The sequence below is a fragment of the Lates calcarifer genome, linkage group LG7_1 (genome assembly GCF_001640805.2).
Source record: "Lates calcarifer isolate ASB-BC8 linkage group LG7_1, TLL_Latcal_v3, whole genome shotgun sequence".
NCBI lineage: Eukaryota > Metazoa > Chordata > Actinopteri > Centropomidae > Lates > Lates calcarifer.
Window position 1 is genome coordinate 8,315,104 of NC_066839.1, and position 16,601 is coordinate 8,331,704.

Consider the following 16,601-nt stretch of genomic DNA (forward strand, 5'->3'; position numbering starts at 1 on the left):
CACCCTGTCAAGTATGTTCTTCCCTCCTCTGTGAGTTTACACCTCTCATACAGCCAAAAGGCTCCTGTTCCTGTTTGTCCAGAGAGGTAGTGTGCCAAAGTGAATTTCCTCTTTAATCTCTGCTGTTTACTGATCAGGTCAAAGCGCTTCGAGTATTAAATCAGCAGGAAGCACTTATTATTTCCTAAAAGCACAGAGAGGTGACATTTTAGGGTTGTGGTTTTAGGTGAGTAAGTTGAGGATACAAGACACAAACACGAGCTTTAAAGATGCGTATCTTTATTGAAACTGACTGATGAGTCAGAGCTCATGGTGACATGGCATTTAGATAATCTGAGTGGTGCACTTGCAGGAGGCGGGACACCAAGAGGCCACGTCTTTGTTGCTGCAGCCCCACTGCTGCTTCAGCTCAGGACAGTTGCTGTACTGATCAGAGTAGGGACAGGGGTTGGCTGGAAGAGAGAGGGAAAGAGAAAATGAATGGATGCATAAAGGACCGTAGGAAAATTATCAATGTCTTTTGTTTGATCCTTCCTTTGACTGAGAAAAAACTGCAGTACCATCCCCCTAATATCTCAAAACAGTGTACTTAAGACAAACATAACCTGCTGGTGAAAATACAGCCATCAAATGAGTGAACCAGGGACTGGCTGCTTAGGTGATCTGAGAAAAATAACTCCCTGATTCAGAGGTAAAACTGTTCCTAAATAAAAATCAGCACCTCGAAAGAGCTCACTGTTCAGATTTGAGTCCTACAAATAATCAGAGATGTTTTGGAGGCATAAATTATCTCGTTGGCAGAGTTGAATCTCAGTGTGCAGGGCCAACAATTATTATTACTATCTGGCTAATTGCATAAAGAGGCAGTTAAAAAAAAAGATGTGTGTGTGTGTATGTATTATATGAGTTAGCAAGTTAACCTAGCTGACTTTTCTGTGCTCCTCAGCTGCTCTGCTGATAAAGATCAGGAATGCTATGATCATCATTTATTTCCTCTGTTGATGCTTAAGTTTTATTTTTCAGTCTGTGCTTAGAGAAACCTTGCTGGCTCCACGCACTGCAGTTTAACTCATTAACGTGCAACCAGTGTTAATTTTCAATTATTTATTCGTTACCTTATGACTTGATTTTGTGTCATTTTCTCAACAATAGTGAAGTTGTTTACCTTAATGGTTGGTGGCAATATGATGTTAGTCACCTAGACTTTTGCTTTCTTTACCTTCTTGCTCTGTATCAAAAACTAGACTCCGGTCTGCCACTCTCATTCACAACAGCAGATGTGAAGATTATATCTTCCACTTACTGCACAGTTTGTTGTCGCAGGCATTGGGGCAGTCGCCACAGGAAGGTCCTGTTTTGTAGGGGCGAGCGTACTGGTAGTTTCCACTGTAATGTAGGCCGAATGATCAAATATTAAACATGACAGCATAAAGACTCACATTCAGGATCAGCCCAAACATGCCACGGCTGTGCTCTGAGAAGGCAAAGCACTTTCTGAATTACTATTTAATGACCACTGAGCAGGGAAGTAGAAGGAAATTAGATACAAATTGCACATTTTCTCCTCATCAGTACATGTATTTACAGCTGTACTGTTGCATCCACTTCATTACTCCTCTTTCAATAGATACTTCCATTCCTTATTTTCTTTTTAACTCAATAAATTCAACATTACATAACAGGACTAAATGTGTCAGTCCATTTAATCAATCTACATATAAACAATCAAGCATATTTAAAGTGAGAAATCATGCTGTACTTACAGTTTTCATCAATAAGTGAGACATATAAAGATAGATATACTGCAAAATATTTTTTACTTACGGTGGGCAGTACTGGCAGACGTAGAAGTACTTGTAACTAGAGTTGGGACAGTATGCCATGGCACAGCCTATCTGGTTGGACCTGTACCAAACAAGCTGAGGAGAGACAAAATTCAAAATCAGAGGGAGCTCAGAGCATAAATCCACAATCAGTTATGTTGTTAATGCTCTTTCAGCTTATTCCAGTTTTTAAAAAGCCTGTAAAAAGCCTTTTCCAAGCAGGTGAAGATAGATGTGTGTATGAATTAGTCAGCATGAACTGATAAAGTACAGTACGTAAACAGAGTGTAACTGCACCTGAGTGTAATGTCCGACCACTCGTCCGTTGACAGATCCCACTCCGTAGCGCCAGTCCTTCACCTCGTCATACCAGGACTGGATGGCGTTGCTCCATGTGTTCTTGTAGCTGGCCATGTACAGGTTCTCTCCGCAACCGCTAGCTGTTTAAAAAAAAAAAAGGGGGGGGGGGGGGGTGCAGTGTCACATTTTTCAATGTGTCTGTGTTCATCTCACGATCACACCTTCCACTATTCATGTCATTCTTTGTAAGAAGTACTGATGATAAATCATGTGTAAGGTCTGATCTGTGTTACCAATTACTGCTCTGTTTGACACGATGAAATGACTAGGTTTAGAACCAATATACATCAGTATACTGCCTTTTCATTTAGTATCAGTCATGTCATCCACCTTTAATATGACTGCTCCATAATCACTGCTATATAAACCTTTGGTAAAAATCAAATATACAAAACCAAAATCATGCCACAGTTGAACTAAATTACACATATTAGTCCATGTCTGTCATTGTATGCACTCAATCAAAAGGTAAACACAAACTGTTGTATTGGATTGCATTGGATTGTATAGGTGTATCTAATAAACTGTCTGCACATTTAATTTATTCACCGTAAGGCCTAATATTTCCTTGAGATTTCCTGATACTAAATACTGTAGATGTGATGGATACCGTGCCTTAAATTGCTCCTAACTTTAAAATATTTTCATTAGCCTAATATCACATGAAGCTATTTCAGGGTGATTCTATGCTCTCACCACACTTCACAAGAATAAAGGACGCACAAAATATGGATTCTTTCCAATTTCGGGTATAACATTATGAATAAAATCAGTAAAACCTGTTAAATAACACACTGTTTTTTTTCCTACCTGAGCATGTGAAGTAACAGTGTGTCAGACTTTTTATAGGTATATAGTTACAAAAAAAAAAAAAAAGAGGAGAGAGAGGTGTTATAATGAACTTACTGCTGATCACTCTAGAGCTGGCAGGGCTGTGCTTCATGGAGCAGGTGTTGGCCCATCTCTGAGCGTTGGCTGCAGCCTCACTGTTCCAGCTCTGCAGGGAGCAAGAGGAGAGAGCGGCCGTTCGATCAGCACATGCACTATAGACCACCACAGTATATACACACTATATAATCTCAAAGTGCTGTGTGCCTGTCTGTAAAATCAGGTTTTCCTTTACCACTGAGACAAGCAGGCGACGTATCAAATAAAAAACTAACAAGTTAGACCAGTGAACACATCATGCTCAGAGCCATATGTATCTCTATGATGTCCAGTGAAGCACACTTAAATTCTGAAATCATATTAATGCACTTGCCATTTTCAACATGTTGCTGGCAGTAGGCTGAACACCTCTCCTCAGGGCATTATGCTTGTTCACAATCTCACTCTGCTCCTGAGGAGGTAGTCAGGATGGTGGCTAAATAAACACAAGTAATGCAAGAAAAAAAAAGATGGAGAGACCTTTTGGAGACAATATGATGTGAATGAACTATACTGAATTTTTGTGAGGATTAATGTATGAATAACAGGTACAAATACTCACGGTCCTTCGGGAGTGATTTCCAGAGATAAGAGAGAAAATAGAGGTTAATTAAATGCACATTTAAACAAAAAATGCACATATATATATTGAGGGAAAGCTAGAGTAATAAAATGAACAAAACAATATGTCTAATCAATGCAATTAAACCATCTGTTTCTTTCTACTTACCTCAAAGGGCTCCACATCCTCTGCCAGGGTGCTGGGCACCTGAAGAGAAGCCAAGAGGCCAAAGGCGCACAGGAAGGTGAGAGTGTACATGGTCGTGGTAAAACCTTGAACTGTCCACCTCAGACACACACAGGTGTGATTTATATAGTGGATCATACAGACACGTGAGAATTGAACACACAAACTCAAGGGCACATGAGTTTTTCAAAGAATGAAGATAGCAGTTTATCAACGTGGCAGCTGTGAGAAGTTTTTGATCGTATATGGAAAACTACAGGTCTGTGTTTACAACATATATCTGTGATACAGGTGCATTAAGAAACATGGTATGTTCTATATGTTTCCCCCTGTGGCAAGGTTACAGATGACGGTGTCTAATATCAAAAGGAACGTGGTATCTAAGTTAAACCCTGATAACAACAATGTAAATAGCATTAAAATGTTAAACTAACATTCAGAGGACTGTGCCCTTGACAGCTGATGGAGATGTTTTTGACAGGGCAGGTCTGAATGTATGTTTTCTCTGGACAGATCTCTGCCTGAGGAGCTGGATTTTGCAGCTGGAAATATCAAAATTAGGCAAATATGTAAAATTATGATTACACTAGCAGAGGTTATAACCTAAAGAAAAAACAAATGTAAAATGTAAAATGTTCCATGAGAGATAGAAGCTTATGATGATAAGTGTTTATCCACTACACCATGAAAGCTGTATTGATACAGTGTGGATTATACTAATGAAATGAAATGAAATAAATAAAATACATTAAACTTAAAATAAAAATACATAAACACATGCTAATTCCCTTGCACAAATCCCCGTATAATCTATAATATGTCCAGCCATCATCATTCATTGGAATCACGTTGTTAATTTCTGCTATAGTTGCCCTCTCTGCTCTGTGTAAGGGAGGGTATTCTGCTGCTGCCAGATCCTCTGTTTGAAGTGACTGTTAACATTTGTCATTGGGAAGTCAGTCAAACAACTAAAACAGAGCTTAACAGAGACAGAAAATTAGCAAGAAGAGGTTTAAAGTGACTATAAAGCAAGGCAAAATGAACACAGTGGTGCAAATTGACCAGAAATTAACCCAAAACGACCTAAAACAGACATAAAATTATACAACCACAAATAGATGCAAAATTACTATCTACAGCCGGGGCCCATTGTCTCATACTCTGTCTGTGAATGCATCAGTGTTGATCCAGTGTCAGTCATGATTGAAAACCTTGACATTTATTCAAAATTGAGCGTAACAAGCGCTTTTCAGTCTGGTTGACAACACTGTTGATTCAGTCATATTTTGACAGCTGATGACAAGCTGCACCTCAATAATAAATGTACTTTTACTGCTGCATTCATTCATTTCAAAAGCTTTATTAGCACCAAAACAAAATTAACATCAGCAAGCAAATATCAAACATCAACAATCATTTTGAATATAATAATAAAATTCATTAAATAAAGGTTATATGTCATTATATGTCAACCTAATATTTTCTACAGTGTATATATAAAGCTGTTGACACTGTTATAAATAATTATAACAGATTTATTGCGGTGTGTTCAGTGTGTTGATCTGCTCCCCTCCTGCGATGAACACTTGTAGGTACAACCTCCACTGAGCATGCGCAGAACCGTCGGTCGCCTATATTTGTTCCCAGACATCATCACAGGTTGAACTGAACATCTTCTCCCACAAAGAGGCATCTTTCCGTCTCTCTCTCGTTTCCTTTTTTTTTTATTTATTTATTCGTGCTTTCTTGTCCTCGCTGCCGCCGCTGCTGCCGCTGCGGTGTCAAAACAACAAGCACGGAGGGAGTAGAAGCCATAAGATGAAGAAACGCTATGTGGACGCGAACAGGCTGAGGAAAATGAAAAAACTGAAAATAACGGAGAGGCTGTCTGAGAGGTAGCTACAGCGCCGCGAGCCGCGTCGTCGCTCGGCGGAGGCTGCTTTTGTTGTGGTCTTTGTGTGAAATGTCATCCCGCTCTCACCTGTCTGCCTCGCATCCCATCGCTTCATTCTTGTCTGCAGTTTCATATAAAACCAGTCTGGAGTGTTTTTCATAGGCGTCAATGCGGCTGAATTAAAGAGGCGGGAGCGTAGAGATGTTGTGCCGAGTTACTTCAGCCTACATTGTTTACAAAAAAAGGGGGAAAAAAAGGACAAGATATCAAGCAGCTGTGCAAGTTAACGTCGGCCTGCTTCCCCTCTTGTCTCTTTTCTCCTGTGCTATACGTACAATTATCACAATATGCATGTCTTAGAAAATATGAATAACAGTATTTTCCCACCCGGCTAAAGGAAAGCAGCTCATTGTGGACATAAAAGCATCATTTGAAAGCGTCTAGACAGAGTCCAGACAAGAGAAGATTCTCAGGAGAAAGAAACCACTTGTTTTATTGTGCATTGTTTCACATGAGGAATTAAAGCTATGTGATTTATTTGAAACATGTAAACACTTTGTTATTTTGAGGATATTTTACTTGAATTCGTAAAAGGTCAAATGTAGAATTCTGCAGCTTTTATTGTGAAATAACTTGCATGTTTGGAGGCTATTGTAAACATGCCTTTTTGATTAATTAAAATACATTGATGATGGCATTATAAGGCAAATTTGAGCTTATATTAGGAATTTAAGATGCTGTTTTTAATTAAAATATTTATTGTAATTATGAAATATTTCCTTTTGTTGTGGAACTTGCATATTTTGCAGTTGTATTAAATAATACCAGTGAGCCAAATTAAAATACACTATTGTAATAATATTATAAGGCAAATATTTGAGCTCATATGAAGAATTTAAGATGATGTGGTGTTTTCTTTATCTTTACCCTCTCTCTTAAAGATTAAATATAGCTTTTTTGTTGAGAAATAATTAGCATATTAGTTATGTTTAAAATATCAGTGAGATAAAATTTACTCTTTAAATGACATTATAAGGCAAATTTAACTTACAAAAGGAATTTAAGATGCTGTCCCACCTCATTCTTCCAGGTTAAATAATTTTATCAACAATAAAATAATTGTGGAATAACTTTCATTAAGTGGCAGCTATAATTAAAAAAAAAAAAATACCTGTAAGAGGAGTTAAAATAAACCTCCCTGTTTTAGTATTATTGAAAGGCAGGTTTGAGCTTGGATGTGTAATAGGATGCTGTGGTGCTCCCTCTCTCCTCCAGATGAAATATTGCCATGGTTACCAAACAAAGAAGGGGCGATGTGATAGCAGCCTATGGACGAGCAGAACAAAGGAGGAAACCACAGCTCCTGTTTGGCTCATGGTCGCCTAATAAAATGAATGAGGGAACAGTCATTGTGCTTCAGTGCCCCTACTTAAAAGGATGGACTGCATTTTTAAGATGCAGCTGCTCAATTACAGGGTTAGGCCTGTGTATCTGATCTGAAATACTTTATTAGCTTATGTGTGTTTTATTCCCTGGCTCAAGAGGCTTTCTGAAATATCTTTATTTACTAGAATCAGAGGCTGGAATGCAAATTTATTTCATATTCACCCACACTGAAATGCTGATATTTGACATTTAAAAGCCATATTAGCTGACCCTTTTTTTTGTCATTTCTGTGTTTTTTCCAGCGCGTATACCTTCCTGAAGTTTATGATGATGTGGACACTGGTGCTGCTGGCAGATTTCATCCTTGAATTCAGACTGGAGTACCTGTGGCCATGCTGGCTCTTTTTTGGAAGTGTTTACACCACTTTCCACTGCCACGGGCTGGTGAGCAACCCCCGCTGTGTGATTTCATATTGTGTGCAGTGCCCCGAGTGATGATAATAACACATAATGAATGCAGAGCGTTTAACTCAAATCAATGTTTTTTCTCTGTTTGCAGGTTATTTGTGTTGTTTTTGTTTGTGCTGCCTTCACACTTGACATCTTTTGTTTGATTTTTGTTCCTTTGCACTGGCTGTTCTTTGTGGCGAGCACCTATGTATTATTCAATTACATATGGCATACAGGTGAGTATGTGGATTATTTGTTTTTTCCCCACACATATGACAGAATATGCCAAACTCTGCTCTACACATTAGGATTACGCTTTGCTTCTAATGAATATGCTACATTTTAGTGAGCCACTCAAAATGAAATTGAATTAGCAGTGATTTTATTTAAATAAATAGACTCTTTCTCCATCTCTTCTCATCTGGTTATTTCATATCTTTTCAGAGAAGGGCATCTGCATTTCGACAGTGTCCCTGTGGATCCTGCTTGTCTACACAGAGGCTTCACTTCGACTCAAAGACCTTAAAACCTCTCATGCCAACCTGTCTCATCTTTTTGCTGCACACTGGTATGTTTAGTTGATTAAAAATCACCAGCTGTGCCCTCACCAGAACTAAAATTATTTCTCTAAATTAAGATTTCTTGTGTGAAATTAATTCACCTTTCTAAGCATCACTATTAAACTTTTATGAATCCCCTGTGTGATATCGTGAATCAGCCTAGATGTTCATGCACCATAGATTACAGGAGTAAATTCACTTTAATGCTACCAGCTAAAGACCCATCAGAGTCTGATTTGAAAGATTTAAGATGCATATATTTATGAAGAAAGTAACCATTAATAATAAAAATCTGTCAGCCACCATGTTTATATCTTTATAACATGGCACACACATTCTAACTGTCTCTCTTTCCCTTTGTATTCACTTTCAGTATTGGATATCCTGTAGTATATCTGGGGTTTGATGCAACCTGCTACTTCACCAACATCTTTAAGCTGCGCATACAGAAAGCTGTGCAGAGTGAGAACGACTTCCACATGCACCTCCTGCAGCACTCGCTCCCTCCAGGCCTGCAGGTTTTCCCCAAGACCGGCACAGATGGCAGCGGCAGTAAGTCTGTGCATCTGCACCATCCGTTCATTTACACTTCACCTACCTGTGCTCACAATTTTTTACTTATATTTTTTGTCTCGTGCTTTGGTTTCTACACTGTTATACTTGTTTTGTCCTAAACCTCCTTGAGATCCAGTGTCCAGTGAGATCAGAGGTTCGAGTTTCTGCAGGTGGAACTGTTTTGTTTAGCCACACAGTTCTGTGCTGTTTATTCCAATTGAACGGTGGGAACACCTCGCAGAAACCAGGTGTTTAGAACTATAATTCTAAATGTAAAACTGATTGATGTGAAAATGAATACTATTTAATGACATCCTCTAGACTTTTCTACCTTGGCTGTTGATTGTACTACAAATAGTACTTGTGCATTTTATGCAGTGGCAGCAAGCACAACAGTTTTCTATAAGGGTGGACTGCTGCTTGTTTTCATACTTTTTATGCATGTTTTTGGTATAAATACCAGAGGTTGGTTCGAGGAAGGAGCACAGATGAGTCCATCCTGCTTGGGTAAAGTGACAGGGTAGAGAATCCTCCTAAAAATACCTAAAATAAAATACCTACATGCATCCTAATCTGAATATTTTCACTCTGCAGGGTGCAGAGTTCAGCTTAGACCAGTTTAGATCTTTACTGTTACAAAACATAAGACTTTAAAAATACAATAAAACTATTGAAGAAAAGAGGAAAAATCCAGGGACTACACATGCAAACAGTGATGGCATCTGATGGTTTCTGTTTTTGCAGATTCAAAATGGAAGATAAAGCCTGAATCGAGTCAGTATCAGTGTCAGAACGGTGCTGTAATGACCCATGACGAGGTGCACACTGTGGATTGCCTCCAGATCCGCAGCGAGGAGAGAGCAACAGAGAAAGGAGCGCAGGAGGTGAAGTCGGTTGAATCACACCGTCGGCCATCATCATCATCATCCAAACACAGTGTCAGCGAGTCCAGGGATCTGCTCCACGGTGGGGCAGGAGGACCAGAATCGTCCTCCACAACCCCAGATAATCTACCTCAAGAGGAGCAGGGGAGCAAAGCCACGCGGGCAGCTAAAAACTCCTCGCCAAAAGCCCGCCGAGGCAGCACAAACACCCCCTCACCGCCTGCAGCGAGAACTGAGAAGAAGCAGAGATCCAGCTCCAAAACAATCAGCCCCAACCGGGACGTGACAGACAAGAGTACCGCAGCGGCTCAGAATTACCACGCCGAACAGATGAGCAAGTAAGTCACAAATAATTCAGCTGAGTTGGGGGGGGGTGTCACATGACAGTGAAATCGGTGCCCTAAAAAAAAAAGCTGTATTCCAGGCTGGAGCAGGAGCTGAGGAGGCTGAAGGGGGAGCTGCAGGCGAGCAGGCAGAGCGAGCAGGAGCTGCGAAGTCACGTCTGCAACTTAACGAACAGCGAGAGGTCCCTGAGGCCAGAGGTTTCCCTGCTCAGACAGTCCAACATGCTGCTGCAGAGCAAGTGAGTGATCCATCAAACCCACAGGGGAGAGCTTCCCGTTGACTTTTTCTGGGGGCTGTTTCACACATTACATCAGTCTACAAATGAAAACCTAGACAGGGATGAATGCAAGAATTAGAGGAGCGTCAAAGCATTAGACATGCCACACAGCATTTTAGATGGACTGATTTTTGTCTCTAGTAGGTCAAGTCAAGTCAAGTCAGATTTATTTATATAGCGCAATTCACACAGAAGTTATCTCGAGACGCTGTAGTAGGGCAGGGCACCAGTTAATATCACATAAAACTATATTTCATATTCAGGTATTGTGGCTAAAGTTCTCATCTATCAATGAAGCTAAATCTTGCTGAAATCTCAAAACTGTCACAGCATCATCTCTTATTTTCTTTCTGAATATTTTGGTTCAATATCAAGAAGCAAATTTTTTAACAAATCAAGGTTATTCCTTCATATATAACAAAACATTAACACCCATTCTCATTTTTATTTAGACAGTCTTTGAATGTGAATTTTTTTTTAGCACAAACTCATTCACAGTTTTATCTATATATTAAAAAAAGATGAGTACTCTGAGCACTCTGAAAACTGTTTTGAAAAAGAAAACTGACTTTATAATTTAGTCCATCCAATTACAGATGAACTCTCGACACATTTCCCACATCAAAGCCACATCCACCAGCCAGAGGCCTTAAATCTTTTCTGAGATGAGCGTGTCATGCTCAGTTTGCGCCACCAGCTTTGATAAGACATGCTCCAGATTTTTAAAGCAAGGTGCTCTCCAGTGACTCAACAACTACAAGGATGATGAGAGACACATTTAACTTCTTATGTCTTTAAGATGTGCTGAAGTTAATCTCAAACAAGTCTGTTTGAATGCATCATTAACCTATTGACTTGTTTATTTTGATGGTCTTATTTTTGACCTTATTATAGTGAGGTTAATGTCTTTCTTTCAGGATTCTGTGTTTGACTAAAACCAAGCAGCGGGACAAACAGACCAGTGTGGTGCTGGAGAAGAAGACCAGAGCAGAGACAGAGGCCAGACTCTCTGCTGAGAAGCAGTTGGCTGAACTTCAGGCTCAGAAACTGGAGGAGGCAGCCAGCACAGCGCGGAGCCTCACAAACAGGTAAATCACACCTTTAAATTCCCTGCTACTGAGGCAGCTTAGTGCCTGAAAAGTAAAGCTGGATCTGCATTTGTTTGCTACTGAGTGTAATTAAATTCTGCTGAGAGCGTATGGCCAAATGTTCAGATTACGCTTATTTGCTTTCTTGCCAAGAGATAGACATGGAGCTTGACACCACTCTGATGTCTGTGTGTTCGGTATGAAGCTACAGCTAGCAGCCGGCTAGCTTTAAGCAAGCAGGGGAGAAACCAGTTAGCCTGGCGCAATTTGAAAACACTGGTTTTAGATTTTACATGTTTAGAGCTTAAGAGGCTCTGGTAGATGGACTGTGGTACCTTAGCACAGACCCAGGCTAAGTGTTTCCCTCTGCTTCCAGTCTTTGTGCTAAGCTAAACTAACTAGCTGTCGGCTGTAGTTTCATATTAAATGCACATATATGAGAGTTGTTCACCTCTCAGCCAAAAAAAGAGAATAAGCATATTTTCAATAATGTTATTTCTGTAATGCACACTTGCAATTTTTACTGATTAAAATTTTCTTTAGATCTTATATAACCATCTTCATAACACGTGTAGTGTATAGAAGAAAGCCAATGTAAAAACTGCAAATGAAATGTCATGTTTCTTTCTGTGTGAACTGGTCTTCATTTCAAGTGAAAGCCCTGTCTCACTATTCAAAACTGTTATTTTCTCCATCTCCTACACCAGGCAGGAACACTCTGAAACCCAAATGTTAAGGAAAAGAGTTAAAGATCTAGAGACAGAGTACAAACAACTACAGCTGGAGTATCAAGTGAAAGAGAGTCGGGTGGTAGATCTAGAGAGTGATGTTGAGGTATCTTTTTCCTCTATTTGGGAATGAAATTTGTGAGTTTTTAAGTGTCTGTTGGTCTCCAGTGGTCCAGTACTCAGTTGTCTTCAGTTTGGTCATGTAGTAGTTTTGCCGTTTGAGTTGTTGTTTCTGATTGTTTTTGTGTCTGTAATTCTTTGTGTTTGTAAAATTTATTAGAAAACTGAATGGTTTTGATGAGAAAGATTAAGTATTTTTACATTTATTTTGGCCTGCAGTCACCATATTGCACTTATCATCGCATCAGTATTATTTATTGTATGGTTGTTTTTGTCTGATATCAGGTGTGTACATTGTTGTATTGTGTGATTTCATTTTAGTGGCACAGTATCCATGAAGCATGTTGAAACAGAAACCAGGTCTTTCATAAAACCCCCCACGAGAAAATGTTAAAAGTTAATGTTAACACAGAAAGAATCATCCTCCTGTGTAATAATGTTTTCGAATGACTGGCCAGTTCATCATCAGTGTGTGAAAACTCTTTTCTCTGCGGTGCGTTGGTTCCCTAAGTGTATGAAGCTAACCCAATTTCCAAAACAGTTCAAGAAAAAAGTGGGGAAAAATTGACTGAAATCATTAAAAATGCATAAAATACTTAGGAAACCAAAGCACTGACTCCCTCAGGTGCTCACTGCAGGAAGTAAAACTGCCTGCCCTGTTCTCATGTATTTACACTTGTTCTCACTGTGGACGTGTTTTTGGACTCAGGCTTTGGGAAAGTACCGCTGTGTGGAGAAAGAGACGGACATGCTGCTATCCACTCTGTCAGCCATGCAGGAGAAAGCTCAGCATCTGGAGTACAACCTGAGCGCAGAGACTCGCATCAAACTGGACCTGTTCTCTGCTCTGGGAGACGCCCGCCGACAGCTGGAAATCGCTCAAGGTTTCACACTCCTTCCTTCTCTTAACTTTGAGTGCATCTTCATTTGAAAATCTTGCACACACTTTTGATTTTTGATCTCTCTGCTTACTCCACCGAGGAGCATAGTGCATCTGTTAGTTAACAGGAAATCTAAAAATGTTGTCAGACTAGAAAAAAAATTGAAGGAGATTTTGACCATGGGACGAAGAACAAGTGTTGAGGTCTTGATGGGAATCTGGGTTTAAGAGCACCACCAAGTGGCCTTAAAGCACTTTGCACTTTGGCTCCACTCCTGAACAATCAAGTCATACAGTGCAAGTGTTTTTTCTAATAATGTATTTAGATGAAAAACATAGTTATTCATTCACATAGTATTTAAAATATTCCATGTTGTTATACATAATCCATAGTCGTCTGACTCACATGAAGTTTTGCAGATTTCATTTCTTGTACATGTTATTGCTGACAAGATTTTGGTTGGAGTCTGAAAATCTGAATCGTGATGCAGATTTCTAAATATTTTTCTTTTCTGAATTACTGTTATGCAGATTTTTGGTACTTTCTAGTTTAGAGTATATGTATATTTTATCATAGATTTCAAACTGGACCTTATTTTCCCATGTATTTGAGAAAGTGGCAAAAATCTATGGAATCGGTGCAGTATTTGTGTCAAAGTACGTCCACTAAAGTGCTTGTTTTTGCCACTGACAGACTCAGATTGTTATTAAAAGTGTCTGACAGCATTATGGATAGGATTCCTGCAGATATAGACCTTTTTATTAAAGAGTAAGATCCTTGTTTTACCAGAGACAGTTGTTTTATCGCCATGTTCCAGACAGGAATTTTTACTTTGCAGAATAGAGGAACTAACCAGCTGAAGCAACGGTATTCCAGCAACTGTTATGTTCTGCTCAATAAAATAACTGTTTTTGTCAGAAATATTATGATTTGCTTCTTCATAGAATAAAATACGTGTCTGTCCTGCAGATAAAGTGATGAAGCAGGACAGGGAGATCAGTGAGATGAAGCAGAAGATTGCTGAGGTGATGGCCGTCAGCCCCGGTGTTTCCTACATGGCTCCTCGGCCTCCTGTGCCGCAGTATCTCACCAAGCTGCTCAACTCTGAGCGCTACATGCTAAATCCACGAGCACTGATGTACCAGTGTCTCAAGAAATAAGAGATGCCAGATCCTCAGACCTCCTCGTCAGACCCTTCCATCCCAAACCGGAGAGGGAGGTGTTTAATGGATTTTATTACAGAGCTAAATGACACCACAGTCATCTTACTTCCAGCCATGAGTGGAACCAGAATGAGCCTCCACGAGTCGAATGCCTTTAGCTGCACTGATGGTGCTAACCTGACATCATTCTGTATATTTCATGTTTCCTCTCACATCAAGGGTTGAAGAGTTTGACTCCAAAATGAGATATCTGATATGCAGAGCTGCTGTAGGCACGAGTTTAATGTAACGATCCACCCGCCCTAACAGCATAAACCGTCTAATTGGGATGCAACAGAGCAAAAAGCACAACATCTCCTCTAGTTCAGACACTGGAGGTTTGTCTAAATGATGCTGGATTTGGGCTTTTTTTTCTTTTTCTTTTTCTTTTACACAAGCGACATAAGAGTAAATGAAGCATTTTCTAAGCAGCCGTAAATGTTTTGTCAGAACAGAACTGGACCTAGTCAATCTTCCTCTCTCCTCTACAATCCGAAATGATCTCAGATCAGTGATTATGAATTCATTGTTTACTCATGTTCAAATGTTACAAGCAGATAAATCTCACTACCCCACAGACAGACCACCCATCCACTGCAGCTTTCAAAGACCTGAAGACAACTCTGTACGGTGTAGTTCCTGGCATGAACGTAAAAGTAACCATTCAATATTAATTCAGTCTAAGTATTATTCCTATACAGAGTTGTAAGAGTTTAGGAAATATAATCACCATTGTTGTAATTATTGTTATCTTGATCTGCAGTGATACTGATAAAATCTTTTAAAATAACATGGTCAATTATAATTTATACATTTGAGTCAAAAGATTTTTAGTGTTTACTTGAACAAATTCTCTAATTGGCCTTTTAAGAGGAAGAGCACAGGTATTACTAATAACATGAACGATGGCTCTGCTCTGTTAAAGTGTCCCAGTAAACCATGACAGTGTGGCAGTGAGCCAGCCTGCACAATGTCAGAAAAGTGAAACTGAAGCAGCCATCATTAATTTTATTATTTCCACCTCTTGCTTTTCCTACTGTTATGTGTCAAAATGTTGCCTGTGGAAAAAGGCTTCTTGTTAGAAATACAGTATATGTCCTGAAGTGTTTTAGATTTCAAGCTGAAACACATTTTTGGTTCAGTTAGATGTATGAAACTGTGAACCATATCTCAATACATGTCATACTGTGGTATGATTATAGAATGATGATAACAATTGAATTATCTCCTAGCCCAGAGCCCTAGCTCTGTTTATCGACTTTCACTGAATTTAAAACAAAGAGGTCGCCTTTATTTGATGAAATACAAATACTCTACATACAAGTTTAATTGTTAACCGACATAATTAGCGTACTCTATTTTCTTTAAGTATGCCACAAAATGCTGGTTCCTGTACATAGAGGATTATTTGAATTGTGAATTGAATTGTGTTGAATTAACACTTAAATCAATTTTTTTTTTTTTGGTTGCAATCCTTCAGAGTTGGAATATTTCTATTTAAGAAGGTGTTGTCTTTATCTGAAATTTCTAGACTGCTAGCTGGGAGTTTCCTGAGAACAATTAAGTTTAATTGTCAGAGTGACCTGATAAAAGTCGAGGAGATGCAGTAAGAGGACCTCACTGTGAGCGGTGATTATCTGTGTTGGTTTCCACTGATGGTTAATAACTACATTTTAATATTTGGCAGCTCTGTGCTCCACCATATCCAACTTTGAGAAAAGTGTGAAACAGTGGACTGACTGGTCACTCAGAATTCAACTTTGTCCCTGAGTTAAAGCGGAGTTGTGAATAACAATAAGGAATGGTGTTGACCAAACATGGTTCATGAATTTAATTACTGTGCCTATATACATTACTTTCAAACTGGGAAGTAAACACAAATTTAATGTGAAAGAGTAATGTGTTTGAATTGAAGTGCTATGTACTGTTTTTGTAGTTTTATTGTTTTGTTTCGTTTTTTTACTCAATGTACAGAATTGAAAATAACCACGCCGCTGAAAAACACTCATGAACTGGATGTCGCCATTTTGGTAGCTTTTTATTTAGAGTGCATTTCTAGGGCGTTTTATATATAAAAAAATATTTTTTAGTCTCGCTGTACTTTTATTATACTGCTGTAATTTTGTACGGCAATGTGTTTGTCAGCATGAAATGTGTTTTATTCAACTGTTATTTGAGCACACATTGTGACTTTAAGTATGTACATGAATATACTTGTACAAGGGCTACAGTTTCTTAAAATTTTGAACAAATAATTGTTAATTCAGACAGTGATGCTCTGAGGGTAGAGATCACACTCCTGTTTTTTGTATAAATAATTTGAAGTGAATTTTGTTTCATTTGTGGTCTATATGTGCATTATTTGACTTAGGT

General features: G+C 39.0%; 2 protein-coding genes across 2 annotated transcripts; one reads left to right on the plus strand and one right to left on the minus strand.

The window, feature by feature from the left end:
* Positions 1-262: 262 nt before the first annotated feature.
* On the minus strand, positions 263-3,937 carry LOC108895970 (cysteine-rich venom protein). Its single transcript, XM_018694988.2, is given in 7 exon segments — positions 263-452; positions 1,304-1,386; positions 1,825-1,919; positions 2,121-2,263; positions 3,090-3,180; positions 3,445-3,546; positions 3,841-3,937. Coding segments are annotated over 7 exon segments (732 nt in total). The 5' UTR covers positions 3,931-3,937; the 3' UTR covers positions 263-324.
* A 994-nt stretch (positions 3,938-4,931) lies between these two features.
* Positions 4,932-16,557, plus strand: si:dkey-12h9.6 (macoilin-1). The gene is made up of 11 exons (XM_018694986.2): positions 4,932-5,753; positions 7,441-7,582; positions 7,698-7,824; positions 8,033-8,156; positions 8,522-8,700; positions 9,448-9,925; positions 10,012-10,170; positions 11,127-11,297; positions 12,005-12,131; positions 12,855-13,029; positions 13,996-16,557. Exons 1-11 carry the CDS (start codon positions 5,677-5,679, stop codon positions 14,184-14,186), a joined length of 1,950 nt encoding a protein of 649 aa, XP_018550502.1. The 5' UTR covers positions 4,932-5,676; the 3' UTR covers positions 14,187-16,557.
* Positions 16,558-16,601: the final 44 nt, after the last annotated feature.

What these genes read in the sequence shown, in the direction of transcription:
- si:dkey-12h9.6 (XM_018694986.2), top strand. Translation starts at nt 5,677, where the DNA reads ATGAAGAAACGCTATGTGGACGCGAACAGGCTGAGGAAAATGAAAAAA. An exon ending in ACGGAGAGGCTGTCTGAGAG is followed by an intron (nt 5,754 to 7,440) that starts GTAGCTACAGCG and finishes TGTTTTTTCCAG; the next exon opens with CGCGTATACCTTCCTGAAGT. An exon ending in CTTTCCACTGCCACGGGCTG is followed by an intron (nt 7,583 to 7,697) that starts GTGAGCAACCCC and finishes CTCTGTTTGCAG; the next exon opens with GTTATTTGTGTTGTTTTTGT.